At 51.3% G+C, this 25,021-nt stretch overlaps 1 protein-coding gene across 2 annotated transcripts; it reads left to right on the top strand.

The window, feature by feature from the left end:
* Nucleotides 1–1,147: 1,147 nt before the first annotated feature.
* Nucleotides 1,148–12,746, top strand: ZIC4 (Zic family member 4). Of its 2 annotated transcripts, XM_055817596.1 has the most exons (3): nucleotides 1,148–1,223; nucleotides 6,784–7,398; nucleotides 11,842–12,746. In XM_055817596.1, the coding sequence occupies exons 1-3, from the start codon at nucleotides 1,154–1,156 to the stop codon at nucleotides 12,261–12,263; spliced, it is 1,107 nt and encodes a 368-aa protein (XP_055673571.1). In that variant the 5' UTR covers nucleotides 1,148–1,153; the 3' UTR covers nucleotides 12,264–12,746. The 2 variants fall into 2 exon arrangements, with proteins under 2 accessions (XP_055673571.1, XP_055673570.1); XM_055817595.1 differs by lacking the exons at nucleotides 1,148–1,223; nucleotides 11,842–12,746 and adding an exon at nucleotides 6,146–6,675 and having other exon boundaries at nucleotides 6,784–8,364.
* The last annotated feature ends 12,275 nt before the right edge of the window (nucleotides 12,747–25,021 follow it).

The following is a 25,021-nucleotide window of genomic DNA, read 5'->3' as shown; positions in this document are numbered from 1 at the left end:
TATTAAATGCAGCGATTTTTTTTTTTTTTTTTGTCCAGTTTCAACAAGTTTTGGCGAACGCTTGGGAACTGAGCACTCCTCCAGCCTCCCATCCTACCCAATAAAGCACAAGTCCTGCAAACCTCTCGCTAGCGGGGCAGCGTTTGCTGCTCTGACTTGATAAAAGTATGAGGATGAATGGAAGTTGACTAGACAATGTAATTCCTAAGGGGTTCCTCTAGTTCTTTTTATTTCAGCAGTGATTTTCAGCACAGCGATGAAAATATTGAGGACACCAAATTATTTATGACTGAGCGTGACTGTGATACGCTGATGAAGTTTCATAATTAATATAATCAAGTATTTGTGTTAGTATAGATTCTTATTTACCAGCCCTGGAGTCCCTATAATAATAGTAACAAGGGCAATAATAATAACAACAATCTCCTTTGAAGTAACTGATTCCAGATTCCAGTGTGCTTTTCTGTACTGAAAAACACAACAAACAAACAAACAAAAAATCCAAAACCCTGAGAATTTTAAGGATAACTGCAAAATTCATTCTCGGACACTGCATCAAACCCCAGCTCTGCTCTCAGGGTTATTGCTGCCGCTCAAAGAAAGCTGTGCAAAGTTCTGCCTGCAGTAGTGGCAGTGCTCTGCCTTGCAGAGTGCAAAGAGCAAGCTGAAAATTATAGGCAGGGAGAAGTCCCAGGGTGGTACTATACTAATCCTTGCTGAGACAACAACTTGCGTTGGAGGCTCGCAGAGAGTCCGAAATTTAATTTCGGGAGGGAAGGACCTGTAAACAATATAGTCGAGTTGGTAAAAACCTGCCTTACAATAGCCTGCCAGAAGGTGAATGTCAGATCAAAGGAGAACTGAAAAGATGTCCTTTCATATTTTTTTCCCCCCTAAATCAGCCATGGAAACTTCATGACTCCATAAAACATGTGCTGCTTTGCTGGGGAGACAGCCTCCAGTTTCCCCTTGGAGAAAGCCTCTCTTCCCCCCACCCTCGCTGCTTAACTCTGGTGTTTTGTTTTGGTTTTTTCTTGTCTTTTTGAATCCACGATGACCGAGCCATACAGCGCCTTACTCATTACATATCACACACAAATGGTTTTGCTCTCAACTTTCCACCTCTCTCCCCAAACAGGAGCAAAGTCAGGAAATGAGGCACAAGACTCCCCTTGTAATGAGGAAAAGAAAACGACTTTACAGAAACATCCTGGAAAAGTCAAGTAAGTTAAAATATGTCTTTTTTTTTTTTTTTTTTTTTCCAGTTCAAAGGAGACAATATTTTTTTTCAGCTTAGTATTTAACGTACTTGCATAAACACAAATCAGTGACACAACTCCCCACCAGCAGCTGCCTAATCCTGCTCAATGCCTATTCATTTGGAGGTTCTAGAATTAATATTTGACGACTCTCTCATTGAAACAACAACCCCTGACCCCATGTGATTGCACTGTCACATTATTCTATGACATATTCATCTTGAATTCATTTACGGACGATTTGATTGGAATGAGGTTTGACATGTATTGGATCCTATTAAAGAAGAAGACTTTGATCTTGTTGATGGGGTTTACATGATATGTATCATCTTTACCAGGGATACCAGGCTTCCACAATGTGGTGTCTAAGCAGTTAGTGACTGACAGCTTATCTGACAGGAATACCTTAATCTTGACGTACTGAATGAAATATTCTATTTCAAATAAGCATATGATTTGCTTGTCCTAGGGTAGCTCTAGGTCACAAAAAGTAAGAGGCAAACCTACGCACAAGCCGTTGCTCGCCTGGTAGCTGAGTTCCCGTTATTCGGGAGCCCTGAAATGAAGAAGTCCCCGTAAGTGGGAATGGGGTGAAGGAGTCGAAACAAAGGCAGAGTGCTCCCGAGCCACTCGGTACCTTCTCCTCTGCTCTCCGAGGAGATGCTGGGATTTCTGAAAGGCTTTCCTGATCCACCTCTTCCTAAACAGCAGTGCCTTCTGCCGGGGCCGGCGGGGACGCGGGCTTAGGTCCTCGCTGCCTTCCTCATCCCTCCCCGCCCGGTGCGACTTTGGGGGATACGGGATCGCCCAGGGTGGCTTCTGGGTCCTCTCTGTTTCTACTCCTCGCTTTTTTCCCGTTCTCACAGTAAATATTAGGATTTCCAGATTAATCCGTCCCCCTCCTCTCGTCCGGGAGTTGAAGCCAAAAGGTTACCCATCTCGTTCAGGGCGTCCCGTCCCGTCCCAGCCCCCGGGCACCGGCCGGGAAGTTTCTAGCTGGCCCGCCTGGAAGGGAAGGGAAGTTTCTGCAGGGACAGGTGTAGGACAGCAGAGGGTGGGAAAAGGTCAGATTTTGCTCTTTCTTCTCGATGCTTCCCGGAGCAGGAGATGTTCCTTGCTCTTGAGCACGACTCTAAGGGTGAGCAGGATTTGGCCCCGAGTCAAGGCGGGGGGGCTGCAAAACAACACGTCGTTTTGGGAGGTTTTGCGTCTCACCACAGCAAGCCCTGTCTCCGACAAAAGGTGGAAATATGGGTGAGAACCTTGCTGTGTAGGTAGATTCCCATAAAAAAAAACCCAAAACCAAGGCAAAGTGGGGCTGGATCTGTAAAGCCATCCAGCAGCTGGGGCTGCCCCCACTCCACAAAGGGCTGCGCGGTGCAGTGTCCATCCCGCAGGCCCCGCAGGCCGGCGGGGTACGGGGGTGCAGGCAGGGGCCGGAGGGTTGGGGCTGGTCGGCCCCGCACCCCGAGGCGTGGGCAGGCAGGGCTCTGCGTGCCGCACGGCGGGGGAGGGGGAAGCAGGGAGGGGGCTAGGCCCCCCCTTAGGGCACAGCCCCGACGTGCGGGGCTCATGTCTGCCGGCCAGTGCTGCCTCGGCCAGCTCGCCCCTTCTCTGAGAGCCGGGTAGGGGCACGGGGCGGACGGGGGGAACGAGGAGGAAAAGTGCTTGTGGCTCGTCCTTACAGCATGTCACCACTGCAGAGCAGGCACGGGTGGGCTTTGTGGCCGGGGCTGCAGCCAGGCTCGCAGTGACACAACAGTCCCTGGGGAATTTGTACTCAGGACCGAGCTGCCCGCCTGTTCGGTTGATCTGGCACTCAAAAGAGCACCATGATCCCTCTAAAGTTCACTTCCCTTAAGATAAGATCTGTCCTATAGATCTTATAATGATGTCCTCTGGACCTGCCCTGATGTCCGAGTTCCAGCTTTAGCTCAGGGTGTTTCTGTCCTGCTGCTCGAGCAGTCCTGCTTTCTCCCTGGAAAGGCTCCGGGTTCATCCAGCTCCTGAGTTCAGAAGGTAGCCTAGAAGGGGATGCCCTTACCGTAGCCAGGTCGGTTGGAAAGGAAATAATAATAATTTAAAAAAAAAATGGCCCTGCAAAAGCTGATGTTGCCACGTTTGAGAGCTTGCCGAGAGGCCAGCTTATCTGGTCGAACACGGCTCAGGCCGCTGCCAAGAAGCAGGAGACCTCGGTCAGCCCTCGAGGGGCATCCATAGGAGCTCAAGCTGTCAAAGGGCTGCACAAACAGGCATTCAGGTTTTCAAAACATTCTGGGAGATGCGCGGAGCTCGGCCGGGTCTGGCCCTGCTCCCCTCCTCTTCCCCGTTTCCCCGCCTCCCCGCAGTCATGTGGCGGCCCCCACCCGCCCCCCGCCCCGCTCCCCCCACGCACTCGACCGGGGCTCACACCAACTTCACCTAACAGTGAGGGACACCGAGGGCCAGGTTCTCCTGCACTGCCTGCAAAAGGGAGTGCAAGAGAGCCCTGAGTGAGGGGCGAGCTGAGAGCCATAAGTGTTTGACGAGAAACCATCACAGTATTTTAAATGAGCTAAGGGCAAACCGGTTATGACAATTTTTTTAATTGATAAACTGTTCCAGACGTTTTCTCCCTTGACTGAGAAGTGTCAGAATTGATGGATAACAAGTATGTAGAGATGCAGTGTTTTAAGGAGGTATGAGGAAAGCAGCTTTATTTGGAATTCACACTCTCAGTACATTTGTAAGTAACAGATTCATACTTCCTAACGTTTGTCTCTTCTGTGCACTCCTATTGAGATGGTCATGAATAGGACTGTCAAATCCATTTCGTAGAGCAAGTAGACTTGAAAGTTGAGATATTGTGAGGATGGTGTGTGGTTTAAAATGCCTGCGTAAACATGTTCTGTAAGGATGGAGAGCTAATTGCATCGTCTGTCACTTTTCATCATCTCTACTCAGAAAGATGTACACAAGGATGTATCTATAGCTAGCTACCTAAATATCTGCCTTGTGTTACAGAGGAAATATGGTGAGAGCCAAGCAGAGCCAAAATACGTAGCTGCAGCCAGCCCAGAGTACGTGAAGCTGTGAGAAAAATGTCCCCTATGCAGTTATGTGTGTCCTACATGTTAATCTTACAGCTTCCGATCATTGGCTGGTAGCTTCTGTTAGTAGGGTAGATGGGTTGACATTGCCAAATGGTTTCTTCTTTTGCTACTTAACATGAAACCTATTGATCATCAATACTGTTAAATTTTTTTATGGAGATGCAAAATCCCGCTCTGGGAGCTTTACCTGGCGCGTATGTGGTAAAGTATCCACTGGCAAGTTGCAGCAAGTTGATGTATTAAAATGCTGAGAGTTTGACACGATGGGTAGAGGATTAATTGTTGCTTTATTTAGTAAGACTGCATGTTTATTTGTATGTCAGGGTCCAAGCTCTGTGGTCATACGGTGGGCAGATATTTACAGCTGTGTTTTTCCTTCTTGAGGCAGAAGAATCTTTTCCTATGTTTCATTTACTCTTCTGGGGTTCACAATCCCCTTCTTAAAAACTTAAGTAGATGCTTCCTTCTGTGCTGAAGCCCTAAGCTTTTCTAAACCTGTAAGGCCACAGCGTGCAACGCTGCAGCCCTGGCCCACGCATCCACCCCTCGCGACACGAGCCCGCAGGCCTGGTGTTTCCTTCAGGTGAGACGCATCAGGACAGAGTCGGTTGGGAATGTTTTGCGATGCTTTTCCGTCAGGCCAAGGATGGGGGTTTTACGTAGAACTCGCCTGCAAGTGTACGTGAGAGAGAGGGAGAGGGGAAGGGAGAGAGACTCCCTCTTCTGGGTTAGACACTCAGGCTCAGCCTGAGCATCACCATGTCTCACATTGCTCTGGCAGCCAGTAACCGGATAACCGCTGGAACTTGCCAAAGGAGGGAAGGGGACGGGGAGCCTTCCAGGAATCCTTTGTCAGGGCTCAGGCAACGGTACAATGTCCCGAGCGCCAGGCCAAGGCGCACGCCTACCAGCGAGCCGGTGGTGCGGCCCTCGGCGGCGGCTGCAGCCGGGGGAGGCCCCGCGCTGCCAACAAGTGTCAGGGACCCGCGGGCCACTCGGGCCCGCCGCCGCGGGGGCCGTGGGGCCGCCTGGCCTCCCGCCGCTCCGGCCTGCCGGGGTCCCGGGGGGCTCAAACGGGGGAGAACCCCGCGGGCCGCCCCCCGCCTCGGGGCAGGGCAGCGGGCACAGACAAAGGCCGGGGCAGGCGGCCGGGGCTCTCCCACCCCACCCCCCCCCGCCTTGGCTTTGTTTCCCCACGGCCGAACCGGCGGCGGACGCTGGGCAGCGGCCGGGCGGCGCGGCCCGGGGGAAGACCCCGGTCAGGGCCTCCCGCTGCCGTGTCCCCGGCCCGGGCAGAGGGGCGCCGCAGGGCTGGGCGGGGGGACCGGGAGGGGGGGGGGGAAGGGGGCCGCCCGGCGGCGGCGCATGCGCAGTCCCTCCCCTGCGCGCACCCTCCCCGCCGCACCGAGCGATAACCCTTCCAGTCAGCCGCGGGACCTGTCATTCGTGACGTCACCCGGCGGCAGCCAATGGGAGCGCGCGGCGATTGTTTGGCCGGCGGGGCCGGTGCCGCGGCCCGGAGGCGGCGCGCGGCCGCCCGCGCCCCGTCCCGTCCCGCGGCCGCGCCGCGCCGCGTGGGGCTGCCCGCCGGCCCCGCGGGAGGACGGGCCCCGCGGGGTGACCCCCCGGCCCGCCGCCGCCCAGAGCGAGCCCCCGCCGAGCCCGCCCGCTGGCTGCGCCTCCCGCGCGCCCCGCCGCCGGGGCGGTGGGACAGGGAAACTTTTTGCGGGGAGATAAAAAAAAAAAAAAAAAAGTTGTCGGCCCCCCCCACCCCCCCCGTCTCTGTGTCTCTCTCCTCCCGCTGTCAGGTGACTTTTTAGCGTTAGAAGCTAATAACCGTGGATGCTCCGGGCATCCAGTGATGGACCCTGCTGCTCTCTCCAGGCGGAACGCGGCGCTGAGATCAGTAGACTTGGCGGGGGCTCCTCGCCGCCACCACCGCCACCCCCCCCAGAGCATGACAGGCTTCCCGGGCTTCGCCGGGCACCCCCACGCCACGGCGCCCACGCCGCCGGGGGAGCACGCCGCCGAGTCCCGCCTCGGGCCGCACCCGCTCCGGCCAGAATACATGGGGCACCGCCACCATCCTCCTCCTCATCCTCCTCCTCAGCATCACCCCGCGGCCCTTAAGCTCAGCCCTGCCCCTCATCCCCACCACCACCTCCACCACCACCACCACCACTATCATCATCATCATCATCATCATCATCATCATATGGCAGGCCAAGCCGAGGTGGTCTCTAGTCAAACGGGAGCGTTTGGCCCGGCGCAGTCACCAGCAGTCCCTTACCCCGTCTCTCACCCAGCCCAGGCTCTGGCAGCAGGTAGGGACTTCTTCATACGCAGAGACCTGCCGGCCCCACTCATGCCAGGGCTGACCGAGCAGCACCCCGCTGCAAGTTCTCACCACGGACTGTTTGTCTCAACAACAGGTAGCTACCCCGGACACCATGGTCACCACCACCACTCAGAAGCTGGGAATCCCTCTCTATTCACTGGACTCCATGAGCAGCCTCCCCATGCAGCTCCAGGTGGCCATCTAAACGGACAGATAAGACTGGGGTTACCTGGAGAAATGTACGCCAGGTCTGAACATTTCAGTCAAGTACCAGCCTCCAGGACAGATCCTTTTGCTGCTTCTTCGCTTCATAGCTACGGTGGCATGAATCTGAACGTGAACCTGGCTCCACACCACGGCCCGGGTGCCTTCTTTCGTTACATGAGGCAGCCCATCAAACAGGAACTCATCTGTAAGTGGATTGAGTTGGACCAGACTCCCAAAAAATTATGCTCGAAAACTTTCAGCACGATGCACGAGCTGGTGACTCATGTCACGGTGGAGCACGTTGGAGGACCCGAGCAGTCCAATCACATATGTTTCTGGGAAGAGTGTCCAAGAGAAGGGAAACCTTTCAAGGCCAAATATAAACTTGTAAATCACATCAGAGTCCACACAGGTGAAAAACCTTTCCCCTGCCCTTTCCCAGGCTGTGGCAAAGTGTTTGCCAGATCAGAGAATCTCAAAATACACAAAAGAACTCATACAGGTCAGTATGTAAAGCTCTCTTTACTCTCTCTGTGTGTTATTCAGCATACTGTTTTGCTTTATTTTGTTTTTAATGTATCCTTTGCGTTGTTATTGAATGCACGCCAAGTACTTCTGGAAAATAAATTCTCAGATTTGTTTGCTTCTTTACCGCTTGGAGGAGGGGGGAGGATAGGAGGGGGAAAAAAGGAAGAGCGAGAACAAATCTCAGAATTCTCGTCCATATTTTTCTCTGGTTGTGCGGAGAGGCTGCTGTAATGTTTATGCGGGTAGATCTGTGTAAATATCGAGTGATATAGCTACTATTTCTGCTTATTCACACAGGCGAGGGTGGGTTGTTGGTTTTTTTTTTTTTGGCAATTTAAAGTAGTTGGGGAAAAAATGAAATCATTGTGCAAGCTCACAAATTAAAAGTGAACAATAGAAGTTACTACTTGTCTAGTCAGTTTTGACTGATGTCGCTGAGATGCTGCTGCTCGAACATTGTGAGAATAACACAGCTGCGACCTTTTCGTTCAACAGTTTTGTTTTGGGCAGAGGGAGTTTCAAATGTTTGATCTGAATAACATTGACATTTTTAATGAGCATTCCCTTCCAACGACTCTCTGCATTCGCAAATATGGGGAGCTGCAAGTTCTGATTCTCCTCGGGAGGGGAAAAAAAAATAAAGGAGAAGAAAACTCGGTATTGTTTCGGCCTGTACGTTTTGAAATGTCATTTGCAGATCTGTTAAGCGAAACTGGGACATGTGTCAGAAACATCTGTTAGTTCTAGTTAACAGAAAATGAAGTAACTCGATGGACGATCTTGCAAAACTACGTTTGAAATCTTCCGGCCAGGAAAGCATTTATAATTAATGAAATTGCAAGTAGAAAGTTTTCACACTTCCAGAAACAGCTTGTGAAGTTGTATTAATTAGTTTTGCAGACGGTGTTTGTAGTCTGTAGCGCTGGCCCTTTTTTTTCTTTTTTTTTTTTTTTTTTTCCTCTGAAGAAGAAGATAAGAAATAAGCCCTTTTTGGAAAATTTAATCTGTTCCAGTGTAGGGTTTTCCACCTCCCACCCCCTTCTGTACAGCCTTATGCACTGCGAGGGAAACTACATAATCCTATTGTAAGATCTGCTTACAGCCAAACGATTTTTTTCGCCTTCCAGTTCGTAAAACTCCCCTTCCCCCATGCTCGGTGCAGGGCTTGACCTTCCAGGAGTTGCATTTTTACGATATAACTCGACGTGATATAATTTGCAGAACGTACACTAATTTCGTGTCGCTATCGTCTAAACATAGCACGGAGGTTTTACAGCGACCGTCACTCGTCACCTAATTATTTTTCCAGCGCTCTATGAATAGCTCGTCTGTGTGCGGGGGGGTGGGGGGTGGGGGGGGGCGATGGCAAAGTTGTGCTCCTCTGCTGCCTCCTCGGCCCCCTTTTTCCAGGAGAAAGGAGTATCCCCGGGTCACATAACTTGTATCCGAGCCAGCCTCTTGTCGGATCAGCACAGGTACAGCCATTAACCGGGAGAGCTCATCCCTTAATGACAGTGTTTTTCTTAAGTAAACAAACTTTTACTGCTCTTTAACGGCCTCACTGTTTGAAGTCTCTGAAGCAGAAAATGGTTAAATTCTTGGGAAAACTGACCTACATCGGAGAGGCAGGTTCAGGGCAAACGCGACATCGGAGGTTTGCGTTTATTAAACATCATTCCGCACGTCTGTACTTTTCGCTTTAACTTTCCCGGTGATTAATTGCTGTATTGTGAAAACTCCTGCAGGGCCTTTATGGTTCCACCGTTTCTATTAAACACCCAGAAGTTGTCAAAAACGCAATGTTTCTGAAACCCTAATAGAACTCGCTACGAATTATTCATGAAGACAGTTCTAGATTCAACAGGAAAATTATTGCCTCCTCAAATATTAATGACTTCTGATTTCTCCGAGGCTGGGGAGCAAGGCAGAGGGATTTCTGGCGATCTGCGAATTTTCCGGCTTGGAGGATAAGGCCGTACGGGCGGCGGCGGCGGGACGAGCAGGACGGGCAGGGACCACTTCGCCGCCGTCTCTGCGGGCCAGGGACAATGGTGCGAGACGTGGGACGGAGCCCCTCTCCCTCCCGGGCGGCCCCCGCCGCCCCCGCGCCCCGCCAGCAGCCCCGGGGGCCGCCACCTCCGCCACCCCCCCCGCCACCCCCCCACCCCTCCCCGGAAAAGTTGGTAAATACCTTAATCCACTCCCGGAGACGGGGGATTATGCCACAATTTCCAAGCTGAGTTTCACTGAACACTTTTGCCCAGCTACAAGTGTGGGGGTAAAATGGCGGTTGAGATCCTGCGCTTCTCCATCGCCCGGGGAACTTTCTGCGTGGCTGCACCTCCGTGCTCGGGCTGCGGCAGCCAGGACCTGTAAAATGTCCTCTCCCTGCCGGGTAGGGATTTCCACGTAAGAAAACCTGCTCTCGCGAAAGGAATACTTGCAAATGGCTCGGGTGGCTCCTCTTTATTGAGGCGTTCAGAGAATGCAAACCGGGCAGCTGAGAAAATGCTGCCCTCTTCCCAGTTGAAACCTGACTGTACGGAGGGACCTTTCAGTGGTTCTTTCGGGGGCTTAAGCGAAGTTGAACAGTTTTCAACTCTCGGGAAAGCGGGATGCGCCGCAGCCCGCCTTTACCTGAATGTAACTCACTTTGCACAAGCGGAGTGCTTATGAGGATGGCTTTCCCTGGGGTCTCCTAACTTACTGCTTGCTTGTACTACACTAATATCCTTGATTTGTTGTCTCAACTTAGATGCTGAAGGTCAAATTGTTGCCTTACGTGAAGCTGTAATTAGATTATATGCGTGCGTGTGTCTATGCATATGCACCGCTGTATGTCGACAGGATTTGGTTACAGGATCCGCATCGTTTTCTCAAAGACCTTATTTTTAACCTCTTCCCCCCTTCCCTCTAAAGCCAGGTATTTACCCATCCTCTGTGCAAGCGTTAGTGGTGCAGGATGTGAGAGCTCCTCATTGATTATTACAGTGCGGAAAGGACATACTTAAAACGCGGAGTCATGAGCTTTTTCCCACCCACCTTGCATAAAGTGCATTCATGTGAAATATTTGGAATGCCTTCCTTTATGTGCCTCTGCTCGCAGCCGAGCACGAGGTGGGCTGCGTCCCTCCGAAATTTAATGGTGACGAACTGAGAGGGGGAAAACAAAAATCCCAGGAAATGCAGAAGAAAAAAAAAAAAACCAACCAAACAAAACCACAACCAAAACCTGGAAGCTTTTACAGATACTGGAAGTCCTTTCGACCACATACGCCATGATGGTGAACACAGTGGCTTTGTTTGCTCTCTACGTTTAAGGTTCGGCCGTGTATTTTTGTGGTATCCTCTGCGCCCTGCTACTTTTTGGGGTTTGACGGATAAGGAGGTTATTTTCATATTCGGTTGGTGCAAGACCTGGGCACTCCTTGGCGAGCAGGGTTTTGCAGTTTGCTATTATCAGCGACGATGATGTAGTCATAATTTCATCCCGAAGCTGTCTGTGGCGTGTTTCACTGAAAAGCTCTATGCTGTGTGCCATGCCCGGTCCACACGATCAGAGGTTAAACTTTCACACGACTCCAGCAACATGATTGTATTTCTATTATGCTTAACGTCACTTATCATATTACCAGACAAATTAATCCCGATTGCAATTCCTTCCATGACTGAGTAGGTTCAAATGAAAAGGGAATACTACCCTCACGACAGTGCCATGCACCGGCCTAGTCATCCTCTCGCTGAATCTCTAGCGTTTTGCCCCCCACAATCAATGTCTTTTTGAAAGATTTTGTGCCTTAACGCACGGTATCAGCAAGCCGGGAAGCGGGGAAAGGAGGGGGGGCTGCGGATCTCGCACGGGATTGTAATCAGCGCAAGAATGGAGTGGATGAGATGTGATCTAGCCAGGTTATGAATAACATTTCCACGTGCACCTGGGGGAGTGTGAGAGATTTATTTAACGTAAAAAACCTTCCTAGGGATACATCACTGACCGCTCTTTCTGCAGGACGTCGGGAGTCTGCGGGGACAGCGCACGCTGTTTGCTCAGAGCGAGCACTTGGCCTCTAAGTTTTCCTTATCGCGGGGCTTTGTCTTTTGCACAGGCCCCCACGTAGATACGCAGGGCAGGGGAAGTGGGAGGAGGAGCTGCCCGGGCAGGGCGCTCCCGGTGCCGAGCCGGGCGGGCACGGAGCGGCGGCGCCGGGGGAGCTCGGTGAGGCTGGCGGGGAAGGGCAGGCCCGACGGTGCGGGGGCAGGCGGAGGCCGGAGGGGAGCTGCCCCGGGGTGAGGAGCCGTTCCGGGGCCGGAGAGAGAGGCCCCGGGGGGCTGCGGGCTTGGGGGGTGCCGGGGTGAGCCGCTCCCTGCCCCGCGGCCGCTGTCGCTAATGGCTGTGCTCGCCCATTGCCTCCTGCAGGGGAGAAGCCGTTCAAATGTGAATTCGAGGGCTGTGACAGACGCTTCGCCAACAGCAGCGACAGGAAGAAGCACTCGCACGTCCACACCAGCGACAAGCCCTACAACTGCAAAGTGAGAGGCTGCGACAAGTCTTACACCCACCCCAGCTCCCTGAGAAAACACATGAAAGTGCACTGCAAATCCCCTCCTCCCAGCTCTGGCTACGAGTCCTCCACGCCCTCCTTGGTGTCCCCCTCCTCGGACTCCGGCCGAGAGCCCCCCGCCTCCTGTTCCCACGCCGAGCCCTCCGCGCCCGCGCAGCCCACCGCCAACCTGAGCGAATGGTACGTGTGTCAGGCCGCGGGGCTCCGCGGCCCCCCCGCGCCCCCCGCCGCCCCCCCGCCGCCGCGCCCCCCCAGCGAGCCCCGGCCCCGCTGCTAGTGCGGGCGGCGGCGGGGGCCCTCGCTCGGCCGGGGCCGGGGGCGCTGCGCAGGGCGCGGGGAGGCCGGGCGGGCGGGTAGGGCAGGCGCGGGGCCGGGGAGGGACGCGCCGCGCAGCGCACGGGTGGCCGGCGGCGGGCCCCAGCCCGCGCCCCCGGCACGGCGCACACCGGAGGCTGCTCCCCTCGGCCGGGGTGATGCCGCCCCCTCCCGCCGCGCCGCACACCCCCCTCTGCCCGTCTTGCTCCAGTCTGTTTACAAGCCCGCTGATTTGCATCCCCGTCCCTTCCCTCCCTTTCCCCTCCCAGAAGGACCAGAGTGGTTTCGTACGGAGTTTGGCTGTACAGATTCTCTCCTGTCAACAGTACTGTGCGCTGCAGTGTTCTGTTCGCCCACGTTTTCCTGTCAGTGTGTTTTTTTAAGGGAAAAAAAATATTAAAAACCTACTATTTGTTACCGGATTGTACAAAATGGATCCATTAAATTCTTTGATTAATTAACCCGTTCGATGGACGTTTCTGTAAAGAATCTACTTCCTTCTCCCTCTTGCTGTATATAAATACGTGTATATATATATATATATATATGTATATATATTTCCCCCCTCACAGTAGTCGCTAATAAAGAAAGGCCCGGGGGGGGATGTGATGATTGACTGTCCATTTTAGCTCCCACTGGTAATGACTTCTAATACCCAAACATGCCCGTCCCCACCCCGAGCGTGGCTCCTGTTGAATCGTGGGCGCTGGGGCTCCCGGGGGGGCGGCGGGGGGGCAGATCCCGCTCGGTGACGTCACGGCCGGGGCCGGGGCCGGGCAGCCTCCCGGCAGCGCGGGCACCTGGGGCCGCTGCTCCACGGCGTCTGCCCTGCCGGTGGTGCCGGTGATAAATGCTTGTACCTGTCCGGCAGCGCAGGTTTAGCCCCTTCACCCTGCCCCGAGCTCCCGGCCAGACCCGACGCAAACCTTCACTCCTCTGGTTCAGAGAAAAAAAGAAGGAGGGGGGAAAAAAACCCCAAATAAATAAACAAAAACCCTCCACTGGGGTAGCTTGAAACTGCCGAATGGTGCCGGTTTAATTACTTTAATGATGTTTAAGAATACCAGATAGTATAGGCAAATAAACAGCATGGGCTGCTGGAAGAGATTTCCATGGTTTGCTGAGTGCAGACAGAAGGCTGCTGTAGCCGCATCTTCTCGTGTCTGGTACATCACGTCTGCACCCAGGTGACTGGGGATGGTGTGTGTACAACGGTACACACACATGCAAGCGCGCGCGTAAATGTATATATCTGTAAATACAAAAGCGACAGGAAAATAAATAGCTGGTCAGTGGCTAAAAACACCCCCACGCCCAGCGCCTCCCCGGCTGACGCAGCTTCATTTTCCTCCCAAGGCACCAAGTAGGGGTTCCCTTCCTCACTCGCCCAAACTCGACAACTTCTGTATTCAAATACCTCGAAGAGTGACAACAGCGTGTCGCTACCGAGAATAGACGTAGGGAATTACCTAGGCGAGAGAAATGTGCGAGACAGGAGCCTAAACTAGGGAGGAATCGTGCCCCTCTGCAGCCCCTGAAACTTGTGTCGTGGAAATAGAGAAGTAGAGAAGCCAGCTGCGGGCAGGGAGGATGTTTCCATCGTGTCCCGAGATCTGTTTATTCCTTTATTTCTCTATTTACAGAAGCATTTGGATGTGCAGGTTAATCACGTTTAATTTTTCATTTGCTTGTTACAGATGTCTACCCCGTTGCTCTCAAGGTAATCTAGACAGACGCAGCTGAAAGCCTGAATCTTATGCCTTAGACATCAAAGCAAGCTCGCACAAAGAAGTATTTCTTCACAACGGTGAATCTTCATGGTAAGTTAGGATTTCTATGGCAATAGGCAAGTCATACTTAAATAGTGAAAGGCGAAGTCTGGAGCCCGTCCAGTCTTTTCATTAAGGACATAATATTTACGTCTAACAGGCCCTTTTTCTTGTGTATACAAGTATATATTTTTGTTTGACGCGAACTAAATCATTTTCATTTAATTTCCGGTAAACAAAACCCACGCGAACAGGGCACTTGTTCCAGACCATAATAAAAATGGATAAGACTGTCAGGAAGAAAAGGCCCGCTTGAACCGTCGCCTCGGCTCACTTTTGTTTCTGCTTTCTGCCGGGATCAGAGAATGCGTTTGGGATTTGAGGCCGAGTTTCTAAAGGCAAGGAAATGGTTTTTAAGGGGGAAAAGAAAAGGAGAAAGGTCTAATCAAGCTCGGGTTGTTCAAAGGCCCTGATTTTGGGGTTGAAAGTGTGAGTTTTATGGTGCATCAGCATGCCACGTTAGGATCGCTATGGTAATGAGGAAAGCAATAGCAAGCGGCCTTCAAAGGAGGCACACTCCATTTGAGACAGTCTATTAAGATACATTTGCACTGACCTTTGGTTTCATGCTAGCTTAATACACTCAATCTGCTCCCCGCTAGAGATATACTTCCTCCACCCCATGCGCTTCGGAGGAGCTGGGGCTCGCTGGGCTTCGCCCTCCCCCCGAGGCCGGCTCCACTCCGCCGTTGTGGCCCCGCTCTCCTTGCCCCCAACGTCAGGGGCTGCCAGCCAGGCTCGGGGTGAGCTCCCGGCCCCCCTCCCCAGCATTTCTGACCAGCTCCCAGCAGCAAAGCCCGGCCACGCCGCCCGAGACGTGCTCCGCTCACCTCCCCCCCGCCCAGCCCTCGCAGGGGGTGATAGGATGGGGACGGAGGAGACCCCCCCTCCTCGGGCCGCCTCGGCCCCAGGGCGTAGGTGTGCGGGTGGAGGTTCCCCTAGAAAGCGGGCCGCGGGCCGGGGGAGTTGCCCGTGCCCCCCGTCGCACCCACCCGGCCCGCCCGGAGCTGCGCGGCAGCGAGCAGAGGCTCCGCGGTGCGGGGGAACTTGACACCCGCACGGCCGGGGCCATGGGCGCTGGGCCATGGGCCCAGGAAAGTTAGAAGTCCATGTTCCAGTAATTGTCTTGTTGTTTATTTTATCCAAGTACCCTGGTGAATAGGGGAAAAATAAACATGATGAAAAAAAATTCAAACAGTTGAGTCGTCTTTAGTGCCAGCCCTTGTGGTTGAATAAAAAGGATGGTCCAATTTCTATTGAGCTGAGAAATCTTTGAAGTGGGAGTTATTATCTGAGAAATTCCTGCTCGTCGTCCTAACAACGCTGATGAAACGTAAAAGGTTCTTTGTCAGCGATTTGTTCTCCTCTCTGTCAAACTCACCCAGCCCGTTAGCTTTAAACCGTTTCTAAAGAGATAAAATCAAACTTTTAAAGATAACTTTAGGGGCCCAGAGGGTGCAGAAAATACCAAACTATCGAATCCTGTGTATAGACATACATCTGGATATATGTGTCTGTGTCTGTGTGAAACTCTGTCTGTGTACAGATCTCCATAGATGTCTGTATGACCTTACTGTTCGAAAGTTGAAATGATGTCCATTTTTTTGCATTTTATCCTCTGAACTTTTCCGTCTAATAAATTATTCCTACACATATGCTGCACAGAATACGATTCTTGGGAGAAGGCAGAAACGTTGGGTTTCATTAACACCAGTATGTGACCAACAAACGTTTTCTTTCCAGTAGAGTGAAAGCAAGAGCATAGACATAAGAGTGAAGGCTTTGATCATTTTAACAGTCCGAATACCTATTAAGCATGTATATACTGCAATGTATCGAAGTTGTTAACGCATTCAAAGCGATGGCTTCCATATGCTCTCATGTTTTATTGTCCGTAAGTGTAAAGATAGTCAAATTGCATCCCTTTCGTATCTTCATTTTATAAACATCACGGTGTATACTGAAATGATTACCCGATCGAGCTTTATTTAGTAGTTTCTCATTGGAGATCATGCAATGCTCTGTTCCTGACGCCAATTCCTTGAAGTTGTAACTCATCAGTGTACTTCTGTTTTAGTTGCTACAGAATGATCTGAGCCCAATCCTGCCATGCTAAGCAACCCCATTAATTTAATGGGACTTTTCCTGAGTAAAGACCGAGTCAAACTGCAGTGGAGTGGGTATTTTATTATTCTTAATAATAATAATAATTTTGGAGCTTGTCATATTTATGGGAAAATCTACCACATCCCTTGTGAACTGTACAGAGAAGAAGCCTCTGAAAACGTAGCTCGCAAAAAAACCATTTGCAATGTTGATATGCTGTATCTCTTTCCAGACTTCTTATATTCCGTATTTTCCTTCATCACACGTTTGATAACGAAGGAACGTTCTGTTGTGTGTTTGAACATACTATTTATTTTTAATATTTGGATTTTTTTACAATAAATATTTATAAACGTTTCAATTCTATGGTTATTTTTACAAATGTGCACTTTTAAAATATGTGTTTGTACTGATGATACCGAGCCATTCCTAAAACACTGTGTAATCAACCTTGTCTTTCTGTTGGTTTTTATATTAGTTGAAAAAAAATTTCCCCAAACCGGTGTACGATTAATGTGGTGTACAATCAAGTACTAACGCGTGTTTTTTCTTGGTCTTTAACCTCTTTTAATGTTAATCGTTTTAGGTTGGCGTTTGCATTAAAAGAACAAAACAAAACACTTCTTTGGCTTCATTTCTGAGATAACGTTTTTCAGATCGGAGGTTTTAAATGAATCGTGCTTCAAATATTGGCGGAGGTGCAGACTGTGAAAACAGAGCCCGGTGTCACCCCAGTGGAGCCTTATCCCTTTGTCGTCCCCCCCGGTTACCCCTGCAGTGGCACCCTGCCCCCCCCCCCCCCCCCAGGCAGTGTGCCGTCCTGGGGTCACTCACACCCCGGGTACCGGCGAGGTTTTCCAGCCGAAAGGCTGCTTCTCCCCCCCGCCCCCAAGGAGTTATTGTTCGAGCAGGGCGGGTGAGGGATGAAACTGTTTGTTTGAAGAATTTCCCCCCCTCAAAATGAGTCCTTGTCACAGTGACACTTTTTCTAAGGTTCCTGGGAGGATTTAGAGCGGTTTACTTCTTTTTAAGAGGGAAATGCACTCGTCAGCTAAAGTAATCTGAAGGTAAGCCTTCTTCGCCTTGCTTGCTCCCCTAACCGATTGTAATACGTTGCAGGGTTTCGCAGCTCCCGAACATGCCCGGAGTTTTTTTCTTCGCGTGACTTTTTAAACCTCAGCTTTGCGATTTAGAGGGATGCAGCGGCCCTGGGCGCAGAGATGGTCCTAACCCCGGCGGGCGCAGCGCGCATGCGCGCTGCCGTGAGTCCTTTTAAAAAAGGAAAACTTGAAAGAAGTTGCCTAACACAGAGAGATGACAAAAAGTTGGCTTTGGCTGGTAGGAATATTGTCAAAAAAGAATACATTTTATTACGGAAAGAGAGAGAGAGAGAGAGAGAGAAAGAAAATGATTAAAGAAAGAAAAGAATTCGAGAAAAAGAACCGAAGGAAAACATTTTCGCTGGTCTGTAAAAGACAAAAAATGGCCCATAAAGGAAAGGAGGGCTAACAGTACATGCTAATTAAAGAATACAATTCTATGGTCTATAATGATTGAGCGAAGACATGTACTTATTACACTTGACTGTCAACAAGGGAAGGAATGTCCCCTCAGACAACATGGTGAGAGACGTGTGGGCATTATTAGTGGTCCTTTTATAGACATTGCCTTTTCTTTCTCAATGCTGACAAACCATTTTGGAGGGAACCATCCCCTGTTGCTTCCTATCATCGATCCCCATGCAAGCCCCTGCATTGTGCAAGTGCATTAATTAAAGACCATTCATTTAACAAAAGAACATTGTAAGTTCAGGAAAGGAAGATTAGAAATATGAATCAGTAACTGAGACCCGTTTCCACCGCCTTATCGGAGGAAGCGGAGGGGAAGGACGTGCAGCGTGCGGTTAAACCCACCGCACCTCCCCAGCCTGACACACACACACACACACACACCCCAGCTCGGCCACCATTTAGGCTCTTTGGGACAGAAAACCTGAAATGGATTACAACTGGGGGTAAAAAAACCAAAAACAAACAAACAAACAAAAAAAGATTGTTGTCAAGTGTCTGATTTGTCGGATTGCTCAGCCCACCCCTGCCCCCCGCCAGCCTGCCCGCTCCCAGGGCCCGCAGCGCCCCGCACAGCCGCCGCTTCCCGGGGCCGGACCCCCCTCTCCCCGGGAGCCACTGCGTCCAGGGCTGGTGTGCGTCTGTGCACACAGCCCCACGCACATTTGTTATGTCAACGGGTTTTTCCAGCTGCGCGTAGAGGCACAGACACACAGACGTGCGCTCATCCTTCCCCATCCCTTCGCTGCCTAGATTTTTCCAGTCCGAAGGAAAAAACAGCTGGTCCCCCAAAGCCGGTCGCGACACGGGCGTGACTTGTCGTGAGAAGGTAGAAGGAGAGAGTAGGGATGCGGAGGTTGTGCGGGAGTGGGGGAAGGAGAGAAGTCGGATTCCCAGTATCACCCACATGACTTGCTAAGCGGCTCCAGCTTCTCTAAAACCTCTGGGCCATATGTTAGTTTATTTACACCCTTTGTCTTTTCGTGTGTCGCCTGGTGAAAGAATATTCCTGGGATATAAATGAAAGTAAGCTAGGGTAAACAAACAAGGGGAGCGCCTGCTTAAGGGATATGTAACATTTCTGAGATCTCAACAGAGCACGTCGTTCCCATGGTTATAATGGGGCCAGGATAGCAATTAAAGCTTTTAGTTAAAAACCCCAGATTTTTAATGCTGAATGACACATTGACTCCATTTTCTGATGGATGATTTAGAGTTTTTGCAGGATTACACTAGGGGAGGAGAAGGAGGGAGGATGACAAAAGTCACCGCAAAACCAACTCTTTAACAGTATTAAAAAAAAAAAGAAAAAAGCGCCATAACAGATTAAGGTGTTCCTAATGATGGCTAGAGCTCAGAAAAACCTCTGCAGCTTTCCCATGAGGCTGAATATGTTCCAGCTTCTGCATTTGGAGCTACCCAGCTCCCAGGCGAGGACCGCGCTGGCTCGCCTGGATTAGGCGACGAGAACCCGCGGCTTCGGGCACCAGCTCCCGCGCTTGGAAATCCGCGCATCAGTTTCATCTCCCTGTTCTCCAACCGCGGCGTCAACCCCATGGCCAGGCTAGAGCACGCCGGGCTACGAGGAAACCTTTTTCTTAAAATACACAGGACGCCCTAACAAATGGGCTGATTTTTTTTTTCTTTTCCCCCAAGTCAATGTTACGCAGAGGATCGGCTCATCACTGCTGCAAAGCCTGCCTGCAGGTCACTGCGCTGCTGTGCGCCCCCAGGGGCAGCCCCCCCGGGGTGCCGGGGAGCGCCCCGAGAACGGGAGCCGGGCTGAGCCGTGCGGGGCTGCGCTGCCCCCCCGGGCCGGGGACACCCCCCAGGCCTGCTCTGGGTCCCTCCTGCCCTCGCCCTGACTCGCTGCCGCTCCTGGGGGTACCTGCTCCAGCCCGCCCTGAAAGCCAGACAAAAGCGCGGATCCCCCCCTTTCCCTTCCCCTCCACCCAGCTGTTTTGGGAAGACACACACACACACACACACACACAAATTTATTCTCCAACTTTTGACTAGTCACTGCTGGATTAAATTATCCTCTGCCCTGGGGGGGGCAATAGTGAAGCAATAGTAGTAGCTCCTTGCTCCACCGCCTCTCCTGCGAGCGGCTGGGAAACAGGGTGCATCTGAACTTGGGCAGAACTGGGCTGCCCTCCCGCAGCCCTCCTTCCCTCGTCCCCCCGGGGCCGGGGGTGGCCGGGCTGGGAGTCCCGGGGGGGGGGAGTCCGAGGGAGGTTTCAAGGAGGGAGGTTTTGTTCTCCCTACCTGAGGACAGATTAATCCTCGCATATACTTGATAAAGATGAAGATCTTGCTGGGAGGACGGGGCGGAGGGAATGGGTGGGAAAAGAAAGAAGGAGTCACTGGATTGTTATTGTCTAGAAAACAGGCCACCTTTAAAAACCTGTTGTAGAAATACAGAGACTCCTTTAAGTGTGAAATATCATTTCATTGTAAATAGTCAAAAAAGAGTCGGTAATCCAACTTCCGGAAACTGTTCTGAATTATTTCAGCAGACTCTTTTAAAAGAGGATTAGCAGGGCTTTAGGGGAAAAATCCTTCTGTTTTATTCAATCTCTGATTTTATGTTATAATTACTAGATGTAAAGACTCGCGAATTAGTATGCAGGCGTCGTTCAGACATTATGCAGGTGCTATTCTAATCATTCAGCTTTTTAATTAAGGAACGAGGTAAGAAAACAGAATCATAAAAACACTTTTGTGAGAGCTGAGAAAATCGTGAGCGACTGCATGAATAAAGCCTTTATACCTTATCCTGACAGGTCAGACACCAATTGCCTGACTTACGACCTTTTCTTGCTGAAACAATGGTTAACAGCTTTCTCACCTTGTTCCCATTATAGCCTTTATTCTCGCGGAGAATTTATGGAAATGGCCCTAAAATGCTTACACTAAAAAGGGATGCAAAAAAGGTATTGCAATTTTAATTGGTGCGTGTCCCGTACAAAGATACTTTCATTCGGGTCGTTCGGGAACGGAGAGTCTCAGCCCGGCACGAGGGTTTGGGTAGACCGAAACGGTTTAAAGCATAAAATTCTCCTCCAGGAGAGGAGGGGACACAAACAAACAAAAAACCCACCCAAAGTTGTCGGAATGCCCGGGCAGCCGCCGCGGCTGGGACGGCGCCGGGTCCCCTTTGTTCAACGCATCAGAAGGCATCGTGCTCCTTGATCCCGCGATGCAAACTTAAAGCCTTTGTGGGGCTTTGTTATTATTATTTAATTTCTTTCCCTCGCCTTCCTCCTCTCCCCTCCTCTCCACCCTCCCCACGCCTGCCACTACTGCATCACGTGTATTAACATATGAATGAAACAACCAGAGCCAATGCACTTAAGGTAATACCTATGCTCCGTTCTCGCCTGATTATCTTTTTATAGAAAGTTACATTAACTAATGACATTTACATAAATATGAATAATTAGCAAGGTGAGTAATTCTGCTCCGGCGGGGGAAGGCGGAGTAGAGAAGTGCCTGAGACTTGCGCCCAATTTTCGGCGCAGCAGACCTGGGCGCTGCTCGCCCTGGCACCGGGCAGGAGGCGCGGAGTCGTCTGCGGGGAGGAGGGGAACTGTCACATTTATATTGTTCTCTCTCTCTCTCCCTCCCCCCTCCCTTAATGTGAAACTTTTCTCTTGTGCCCCTCTTTTATCTCCCCTCCAGACCTCCAGTTCTGAGCAGAGTTCAGTGGCTGTAAATGATAGGTTCCCAAAAGCATCAATCCGCGCTCCTCTAGTACTTGGCCGAGAACAATGCAAGTATTAGGATATCAGCAGCACTCGAAATGATCACGCGTTAAATTATTTTGCTTTCACGGATGAGGGGGCTTTTTTCCAATGTAAATCAAGCGCTTTAGTTATTAAGTCTGAACACTAATCTCCAACAACCTTTACATAATGTGGCAGAATGTGCCACACCACTTCGCACCTGCACTCTGAATAGAGCCGCCTTTTCAATGTAAGACACGCTTGTTGCCCCTGGGCTCCAAAGGAGTTGTGTGAATAAGTCAAGCTTTTTGAATACCCCTACTCGCTTTCTCTTCCTCCTTTGATCACAGAAAATGTCTTCTAATTTGTCCTTTTTCATTGTAACAACGTTTTCAAGTCTCTTTTTATTTTCCAAACCACATATTTATAAAGAACATAAATCGCCCCAGAAAACAAAAGTTCTTTCCTCGCCAACTGGCCGAGTAGCCTATGATCACTTTGTTATTCACAAGGAGAAGGGGAAAACAAGGTTCTCGCAAAGACTGTTGCTTCTCGAGTTTGTCCTAAACAAACGTTTAACTTCGGGACAGGATGCGGGGGGGAGAAACGTGTTTGTTCCCTTCCAAAATAAGGGCAGACCCATCTGACTTGGGGATCTGCTGGCGGTTCTCTCCAGGCTGGTGGCCAGCTGCGCGTCCACCTTCTGGGTACCGGCGCTAAATGGCGTGGCAGAGGGCAGGAGGGACCGCTATCTCTCCTTGCCCACTGGAGTGGCTGCAGCCTCCGCCTGCTTCCTGAGCCCACCAGACAGCTCGGGGCGAAGCCAGCTGTAGCGAGCGGGTCCACACGCATTAATTCTTAGCTGAGCCGCCTACTTTAACGACCTTCGAGGATAATGAACTCTAATTTATAAATCCGCGCAAGATGTCAAAGTTAATAGGGAGCGGAACCGCTGCAAAAAACCGCCGGGCTCCCTCCCCCCACCCGCCACCCCCTAGCCCCCGAGCCCGGTTTTCCGCCTCGGAGCCGGACAGCGGCCGCCCCGCCGCCCAGTGCGCGGTGCCCGGCCCGGCTGCTCCGGGCTGCCCTGCCACCTCCGCAGCCCGCACCAGCTGCAGGGACAGAGGCTGGAGCCCAGCAGGGATCCCACCTCCTGCCTCCGCCTCGGCCCCGTCTCAGACATTTCCGAGGTGTTTTGCCCGAGTGTCTACTAAGGAGCAGTAGGTTAATGGCATTTTAGTTGTTGGTCTCTCCGCAGGCTGAGCCCAGCCTAGGAGTTTCTCACTCCTCCTTCTCACAGACGGGTTTCCGGACGACTCTAACATCCCTATTCATTAGCACGTTAATCAAGGCTGTAATCCCAGCGAAGAGGTGCCCGTGCATTCCTGCTGCAGCTAAAACCGCCTCTCGAGCGCGCACCTATGCGCAGCGCCCGCTCCCCCCTCCGACTGGCTGCCTCCACCGAGAGGCTATTTTCTTACATTACCGTAGGCTCCGGGTAGGAAAACTAACAAACCCTCCTAATACAGTTTAAAACACTTTGATGTCTTGCCAAGAAACACGCTTCCTTCAAGAGACAAGTCAACATTTGTTTTTCACATTAAATGGCGTTTAGTCGCCACTGAAAAAATGATGCTGAAGGACTACTTTTTAATTCGATGTATAACAACCGCGGGGGTCTAAGAAAAAATAACGGCGAAAGCTATAGACACAAATAACTAAATTACCAAAACGTTAGTATATCTCCTAGGTTCATTAATATGTAACAGACTCCCCAGTTAATCTCCAAAAGCCAGTGTTCCCCCTCTAAAATAGCACTCTGGGACGAATTGTACAGGAGATCAATCACTGCTAATGCAGTAAGGTTTACTGCAAGGGGGGAAAAAGCTATTTACACCTTCAAATAGAAGCTTTTGAGATTTAAGAGTAAGGGTCATACATCACCAAGAATAAATGATTATGAATTGGTAAACGCGCCCTCCAGCCATTAGCTATGCGACGCGATTTATCATTTCTGGGTGTTTTTCTTTTTAAAATCATCTGGCCGTTTGAAAAGAAAAGCATGACGGAGAAAAAAAACACCGCGGGAAAGTTTGTTTTTGCATATACTATAAGTCATCAAAACATGGCTATTCAGAAATAAACGGGGTCACTTATGAACTGCTTAACGAGAGACAATAAAGCCCTTCCATAGTACACTTTTATGACGAAGGGATCGGTGGGCGCCTCCGGCCGCTTCTGCCTTTTTTCCTCTTTTCGTGGCAAGTTACAAATCCGCGAGCCTTGTAAGAAATCATTTACGCCCTAAAAATGAGTTGCCAGTGTCTTTCCGTCGCCTGACATACTCTGAACTTAAATGACAAAAGACGTTTTGCCAGTTTTCAACGATTGCCAGCCGTTAGCCAAGATGCTCACGAACCGCCGTGCGAGGACTGGACGGGGAGGACCTGCCCCGGCAGCAGGCGTGGGGTAGCAGGACAGGGAACCTCTCGTTCCTTGTCGCCATTAGAAAAAAACAGAGACGAGGGCTCGTTTGAGTTGAAAACCTTGCAACCCAGGTCGGTGGAAGCCGGCTCAGCCCCTCTGGCGATATTTGGAGAGCTTTTTTGCTTGTGTGCGCGCAAGTCGTTGGCTTCTTTTTATTTTTTGATTATTATTGAAATCGCTTTGCAATGCCAAGTAAACCTTTTTCCACTTAGACTGTGCTCAGGGCGGTGGGTATGTTGCTCGTCAAATTAAATAATCTATAATAAAACACATACTTCAGAGCTGGGAGAGAATGACAGCGTGCTGTCGAAGGGCGGGGGGGAGGATGGCTGGCGGCACCCGGTCCCGGCTGCTGGGGGGGCCGGGGTGGCTGTTCCCAGCGCCGGGCAGCGCTACCTCCCGGCCCCGGCTTGGGGCTGGCACCCGGACCTGCCGTCGGGGGTGCCAGCCAGGACAGCCGTGGGGGCGGGGGGAGGCATGAAAAATGGGGTTCTGGGGGGGGGAGTCACCTGCCACCGCCTCGAAATCTCTTTCGCCCCACAGAGAACGGAGCGTGACAGGCCGGAGGCTGGCGGTGGGCAGGGGAGAGCGGCGAGGGGCGCCCCGCTGGAGCACCTCTCTGGACATGGCCCTCAGAAACGCTGAAGCCAGGGCAGCCCCTTCAGGCCTCTCGGGGGAGGCATGTTCGGGACCTCCGCTCGGAAGGGCCTCCGGGGAAAATATAAAGTTCCCTAAACTGTTACGTCCCGCTGCCCCGATACGTCGGGTTTCAATTGTGACAAGTGCCTGTTTTCTTAGGGTAAGAGATTTAATATGTCTGGTGAAAGGGTCTGTGGCAGTGAGGCTCACAGCAGGTAACCAACTCTGCTAGGGGGCTTTTTAGTCCCACTTCTAACGCTCCTAATATATTTGCAAGATTTGGGAATAAAGCGACTTGCTTGTAGACTCGAGGAAGAGCTGAGATTTCTGGTTTGTTTTACAAGCTCGTTACAGGCACATTTG

The sequence above is a fragment of the Falco peregrinus genome, chromosome 12, assembly GCF_023634155.1.
Source record: "Falco peregrinus isolate bFalPer1 chromosome 12, bFalPer1.pri, whole genome shotgun sequence".
NCBI lineage: Eukaryota > Metazoa > Chordata > Aves > Falconiformes > Falconidae > Falco > Falco peregrinus.
Note: the sequence above shows the minus strand (reverse complement) of the source record. Positions and strands in the feature narration are given on the sequence as shown.

Coding starts and splice junctions, on each gene's coding strand:
- ZIC4 (XM_055817595.1), top strand. CDS start 6,213: ATGGACCCTGCTGCTCTCTCCAGGCGGAACGCGGCGCTGAGATCAGTA. Junction 6,676..6,783: donor AGCCCAGGCTCTGGCAGCAG/GTAGGGACTTCT, acceptor TCTCAACAACAG/GTAGCTACCCCGGACACCAT.